General features: G+C 41.3%; 1 protein-coding gene across 1 annotated transcript in view; it reads left to right on the top strand.

The window, feature by feature from the left end:
* SETX (senataxin) overlaps nt 1–7,005 on the top strand; it is a 103,235-nt gene that overhangs the window by 62,234 nt on the left and 33,996 nt on the right. The window contains exons 12-14 of the mRNA XM_011931431.1: nt 1,833–2,065; nt 3,076–3,243; nt 4,101–4,257. Of these exons, the coding sequence (XP_011786821.1) occupies nt 1,833–2,065; nt 3,076–3,243; nt 4,101–4,257 (558 nt within the window). The remainder of the gene's footprint in view (nt 1–1,832; nt 2,066–3,075; nt 3,244–4,100; nt 4,258–7,005) is intronic.

The following is a 7,005-nucleotide window of genomic DNA, read 5'->3' on the forward strand; positions in this document are numbered from 1 at the left end:
TTTTTTTTTTTTTTTTGAGACGGAATTTCACTCTTGTTGTCCAGGCTAGAGTGCAGTGATGCCGTATCAACTCACTGTACTCTCCGCCTCTTGGGCTCAAACGATTCTCCTGCCTCAGCTTCCCAAGTAGCTGGGATTATAGGCATCCGCCACCAGTCCTGGCTAATTTTTTGTTTTTAGTAGAGACAGGGTTTCACCATGTTGGCCAGGCTGGTCTCGAACTCCTCACCCCCATCCATCTACCTCCCAAAGTTCTGGGATTACAGGCGTGAGCCACCGCACCCGGCTGAGACTTGTCCTTCTTATGCACATTTATCATCTTCCCCGAAGCCCCAAAAGGTAGAAATTATTCCTTGCTCATCAGAAAATCATGGCTCAGGGATGTTAAGTAACCTATTCAAGGCTATCATCAGTGTTAAGTGCTAAGTCCAGAACTGAAACCTGCTTTTGTTGACTGCAAAGTCCACATTGTTTTTCTTATGCCAAACTGCCTTTTTGGCAGTTGCAACTTTTTTAGTTTTAGTTATGTGAAGAAGAACATTATTTCATTATTCCTTCTCCTTTTTGCATGATATCTTAAAAGTAGCAATAAAGTGTGTCAACATTGTACTGCATTATAACAGGTGTACCATGTTTATTTGTGTGATCAGGGCTTAATTCTGTAGATACATTTAGGATACGTTTAGAAGAGTTGCAGTGAGGATTGATGTCTTACTCTGTGCTTTTGGCTCCTAAAAACGATTACCTTTGCCAAATTTATATTTCTAAGGCAGTCTCCTTCCCTGAACTCCTCATAGATCAAAATCATCTCTCCGATATCTCCATTTGGTAATGTGTTAGACATTTCAAATCCACTAGTCCAAAAGTTAACACTTGATTTTCTGCCTGACATCTGCACTTCCTTCATTCTTTCCCATCTTGTTAATTGGGGCCTCCGTTCTTTCAGTTACTCAGGCCAAAAACCTTGGAGTTATCCATGATCCTTACTTTCTCTCACACCTCGCTTCTAATTTGTCAGCAGATCTGATTGACTTTTCCTTTGCAATATATCCCAAATCCAGTTCCCATGTCTACTAGTATATCCTGGTCCAAGCTGTCATTAACTTTTACCTAAATTACTACGGTAACCTTGTAAGTGGTCTTTTTGTTTCTGTACTTTTATTATTGTAGTTACTCTTTGTTCTGAGGTAAGAGTGGTTCTTTCAGTTTGTGAGATAGAGCATGTTATTTCCCTACACAGAGTGCCCGATGGTTTTCTACCTGATCCTGAATAGCATTCAGAGTCATTACTGCTATTAGCACAGCCCTATAAAATACAGCCCATTTTACTCTGAGTCGCTAAGCGTTCTTCTCCCTATTTTTCCTTCTAGCCATGTTAGCCTTCTCCCTATTTCTAAAATATTCCTGGCACATCTCTGTCTTCAAAGATCTTTGCAGTTGCTGATTTTCTGTGTATAGCACTGTTTACCCCCTGCTAAGTGCATACTCCCTTACTTCAAGTCTCTGCTCAGATATTTCATCAGGAAGACCTTCCCGGACCAGCCTATCCACCTCCATCCCCATCACTTCCTCCCTTTGTCTGTTTTCTTCAGAGCACTTACTACCACCTGACATATTTATTTGGTTATCTGCCTCCCTCTTCTAGAAAATAAGCCTCTGGAGGACAGAACATTGCTGGGTTCAGGAAGCAGTCCATAAATATTTGTTGGGTAAATTATGTAAATAATATCCAAAAATAATGTTAAAATTACCTAATTCTGCATGACCTTTTAAACTAGGCAACACATTATTCAGTGATAACTGAAGTTGCTTTTTCTCTTTCTTGATGATAGTGCGTAATGGGAAAGCTGAGTGTTACCTTTCCATCCAGACTCAAGAGAATTTTCCGGCCAATTTAAACGAACTTGTGAATTGTATTATAATCAGTTCTCTGATAACAACACAAAGGAAGTTGAAAGCCATGTCTCTGTTGGGTAGTCGGAACCAACTGGCTAGAGCTGTTCTGAATCCAAACCCTATGGACTTCTGTACAAAAGATTTACTAACTACAACATCTGAGAGAATTGTGAGTGATGATTATATGATACTAGCTAATTTCATGTTAGGATGCTAAAGCATCATATTTTTAGCTGCTACATATTCCTATATGTCTACAACAAAGACATGTTCACGGTGAACAGTTTAGTGTTAGTCTTTACTATTGCAAAGTATGTAATTTAGGTTAGCTCACCTCGGGAAAAGGTACAGTACAATAAGAGTTGAAGGTTGCTGGAAGAGCAACATTAAAATGTTAGGTCAGCAGCCTACTTAATGTGCATTAGATGAGAAGTCTCAGGTTTAGTGGTGTTATATTTACATTTGAATGATTGATGGAGAATTGGCTGGTATTGTTGGAAATGCGAAGATGAAGTTGTCATCTGAATATGTGAAGCTGTATATAAACCCTATGAAATTAACACAGAGAAATGCAAAAGGAAAGTATTATTTTTTGAAACTCTACTGTATGCTGTGGCTTTCATGTGCATTATCTCAGTCTATTCTCACATTTAAGGAATCCTAGATTTAATGAGTACCAGAGGCTATGGCTTAGGTTAGGAGTGTAGTGACCCAACTTGTAAGTGAGTGAAGCTTAGACTCAGATCTGACCCTGAAATCCACGTTTGTTCCCCTGTACCACATGTGTTAGGAAATACATAGTCTCGGGATGTTTTCACTAAGGAGAAAATTGACTAAAGAAGGAAGAAAAACAGAGTAGTAAAAAGAAAAGGTGTGGATTAGTAAATGCAGTTTATTGTAGTTATCTTTGTAAGAATAAAAAACAAAAATACAGTTGTGGTATTTGTAAGTACTTGAAGCCTTACAGACACTAATTAGTAATTAGTAATGAGCTTTCTTTCCAGCAGTAAACATGTTTTCAGATTAAAGGTCACTTTGGTGCCCTTATCTTGTCTGACCATAACCAAAGCTTTTGTCTAAAGCATTGAAAGAAATTTGAACAGGTCTTTTTCATGGTCTTCCTTTCAAATTCCACTACAGAAACAGCAAGTCATTCTCAAAAATGTGTTTTTTATATAGATTGCTTACTTAAGAGATTTCAATGAAGACCAAAAGAAAGCAATAGAAACTGCATATGCTATGGTGAAACACTCACCATCAGTTGCCAAAATCTGCTTGATTCATGGACCACCTGGAACAGGAAAATCAAAAACTATTGTTGGCCTCCTCTATTGTCTACTGACAGAGGTAGGTATAGGGGAGGGCACTGATGCCGTTAACTAGATGCATCATTTTACTTTACTTGAGTTACCTGGCATGTAAATAAGTATTAATATGCTATTTGTTCCTTGCTTTGTGTGTATTTTTTATATTGTGTGTAACTGTGTCAGAGACAAGGGTGGCAGAGGGAGGGAAGGTTATGAGAAGTAAAAAGAGGAAGAAAACCACTATTTTATGGGAAAAACAAATCATAAGGATGAGAATGATGACCTTCAGGCTTCACTATAGGCCACAGCTAATACTGTGAATGCTGGGCTACATTTTGGTTGGATCGTGGGTTTTTTTTGTTTTTTTTTTGAGACAGTGTCTCGCTATCATCCAGGCTAGGGTGCAGGGGCATGATCTTGGCTCACTGCAGCCTCCGCCTCCCACGTTCAAGTGATTCTCCTGCCTCAGCCTCCCGAGTACCTCCCGAGTAGTTGGGACTACAGGCGTACACCACCACCCACAGCTAATTTTTGTATTTTTAGTAGAGACAGGGTTTTGCCATATTGGCCAGGCTGGTCTCGAGCTCCTGACCTCAAGTGATCTGCCTGCCTCAGCCTCCCAGAGTGCTGGGATTACAGGCATGAGCCACCGTGCCTGGCCTGGATTGAGTATTGATTAAAGTACGTGGATGATAAAGTAAGACTCAGAGCAGTTATGACAAATTTTTTTGCTAGAGTAATTTTAAATATCAGTGTAAGATGCTCTTATTTATTTTTAACTTTATTATGAGGACTTTCAAAAATGCATGGAAGTAAAGACAAACTTTAAAGCTATGTAATAGAGCTCACCCATATTTTTTGTGTGTTTGTTTGGTATGTGTCTGTGGCAAACTGTAGAACCAGAGGAAGGGGCGTTCAGACGAAAACTCCAATGCCAAAATCAAACAAAACCGTGTCCTCGTGTGTGCACCTTCCAATGCAGCTGTTGATGAACTTATGAAAAAAATTATCCTTGAATTCAAAGAAAAATGTAAAGACAAGAAGAATCCTTTAGGTATGATACTTTTGTGGATTTTTAGTTTGTTTTTGTTTTCAGTGTTAAGTGTAGGCAACTTTGAATGACAAAGGAAAGAGCAAGCCAGTCCTGGTAATAGCTTCTACCTGAATCTGTGGCTTGTTAGCAAGTATTTCATTGAACATTTACCCTGTGCCAGGTACTGAGGTTTCATCAGTGAAGACTTCAAGGAGACACACGGTCTAGTGAGGAAGTAGGTCAATATAGAGTGTGATAAGTTCCACACCTTAGAGGGACCCCAGTTCAATTGTGTGAGGGTTAGAGAAGGGCAGTTAGGAGTTAGCCACAGGAAGTAGAGGGTTAGGGAATACTTGAGCAGCAGAGATTGCCATAAAAAAAAAGAATCAGGGCAAAAGAGCCTCAGATGGTTCATGAGGTTCCTAGAGCATTAGGTGGCGGTGAAAGATGAGACTTTGAGTAAGCACAGGCTTAGTGAAAACAATCATTGTTTACAGTCCCTGAGTGTTGGCTGTGTGTCAGTAATTCTCAAAATAATCCCAGGAACTTGGTGTTAACCCTACCATCTGTATTTTATAGGTGGGGAAACTGAAGCTGAGAAATGTTAATTACACTAGAGGGATAACTTTTTTTGGTAGAATGTAGATGATAATGAGCATTACAACGAATGATTCAGGGCACTGAAGTGAAGATGTGAAATTATTTCTTTTTTTAACCTTAACACTCATTTTTCGTATCACTCGTATTGAGTGGTATAGTTATGGCTTTGTATTTGATGACCTTTCCTAGCTCGTATGTCTTGTCTTCCCTACCAAATTTAATTTTCCTTAAGGATACCTAACAGGGCCTTTTAACAGGATTTGATTTAGCAGACTCCAAATACAGTGACTTAAATATAATAGAAGTTTACTTCTTTCTTTTTGTTAAAAAGCCCAGAGTTGGGCAGTTAAGAACTGGTACCAGAGTCACTGGTATGGCGACTCTGCCTTAGAGAGTCCCTGGAGACCCAGGCTCCATGTGGTTGCTCCACCATGGGTGGCCTCCATTCTCGAGTGCATCTGTGGTCAGGATAGCCGCTCCAGCTCCAGCAGACGTGAGGAAAAGATGAAGATGAGGCAGAGGGAACATGCTAGCCATGTTATAAGGAAAGTTTCTAGGTCCTGCCAATAGCACCTCTGCTTATTTTCTTTTGGCCACACCGATGTATAAGAGAGGCTGGAACATGTCATCTTTATTCTGAGGGATTACACACGTTTTTCTTTATATCACATATGTATTACCTGCACATAGAATTCATTTGCTCTTAAAACATACAATACATTTTCAATCTCTGATTTACATTTTTCCACTTGCTTTTACATTCGTGAGATTGATACTGTGAATAGCTGCCGTCACTCATATTAACTGCTATAGTGTGTTTCATTGAAGGCATGCAAAATTTATTCATCGATAATTTAGTTTCTTTTCAATTTTTTATTTCAAACTTGAGATGAGCATTAAAAAACTCCACTAAAACACGCGTCTCTAGCATATGTATATCTCGAAGTGAAAATGTGGGGGTTCAAGGGTTTGTACATCTTCGGTTTTCTAGGTAATACCAAATTCTTGAAAGTCATTGTACCAGTTATGCTCCCAAGAGCAGTCCCTGTGCAGCATGCAGTTGGTAGTTTCAATTTGCCTTTCCCTGATGGCATGAGCTTAAGCTGCTTTTTAGGTGTGTATTGACTGCACAGCTGGGCCAGGACTAGGGTGAGGCAAACGAGGTGTCTAGGTTGGGTGTTTTATTTTTTATTTTTATTTTTTTTTTTTGAGATGGAGTCTCGCTCTGTCGCCCAGGCTGGAGTGCAGTAGCGCGTTCTCGGCTCACTGCAAGCTCCGCCTCCCAGGTTCGTGCCATTCTCCTGTCTCAGCCTCCCGAGTAGCTGGGGCTACAGGCGCCCACCACAACGCCCAGCTAATTTTTTGCATTTTTTTAGTAGAGACGGGGTTTCACTGTGTTGGCCAGGATGGTCTCGATCTCCTGACCTCGTGATCTGTCCGCTTCGGCCTTCCAGAGTGCTGGGATTACAGGTGTGAGCCACGCGCCCGGCTTTATGTTTTTTTCAATTAGAGAGCAGCCCAGGCGCGGTGACTCACACTTGTAATCCCAGCACTTTGGGAGGCCAAGGTGGATGGATCACCTGAGGTCAGAAGTTCGAGACCAGCCTGACCAACATAGTGAAACTCTGTCCCTACTAAAGATACAAATTAGCCGCACGTCGTGGCATGGGCCTGTAATCTCAGCTTCTTGGGAGGCTGAGGCAGGAGAATCACTTGAACCTGGGAAGTGGAGGTTGCAGTGAGCCGAGATCGCGCCCTTGCCCTCCAGCCTGGGCAACAAGAGTGAAGCTGTCTCTAAGTAGAGAAGTAAGAGAGCAAATGATACCCTCTCCGAGTAGAGAGACCTTTTTTCTTTTTCAGTACTTTCATTTTCACTATTTCCAGTGGTCCTGGGTCTCCTTTAAGGAAATGACTTGAACATCTCTCCATTAAGTATATTTCTGGGTTTTGTGTATACCTGTTAGTAGGGTCAAGAGTTGGTTTCTCGGCCGGGCGCGGTGGCTCACGCCTGTAATCCCAGCACTTTGGGATGCCGAGGTGGGCGGATCACAAGGTCAGGAGATTGAGACCACGGTGAAACCCCATCTCTACTAAAAATACAAAAAATTAGCCGGGCGCGGTGGCGGGCGCCTGTAGTCCCAGCTACTCGGGAGGCTGAGGCAGGAGAAT

The sequence above is a fragment of the Colobus angolensis genome, unplaced genomic scaffold (assembly GCF_000951035.1).
Source record: "Colobus angolensis palliatus isolate OR3802 unplaced genomic scaffold, Cang.pa_1.0 Scaffold9, whole genome shotgun sequence".
NCBI lineage: Eukaryota > Metazoa > Chordata > Mammalia > Primates > Cercopithecidae > Colobus > Colobus angolensis.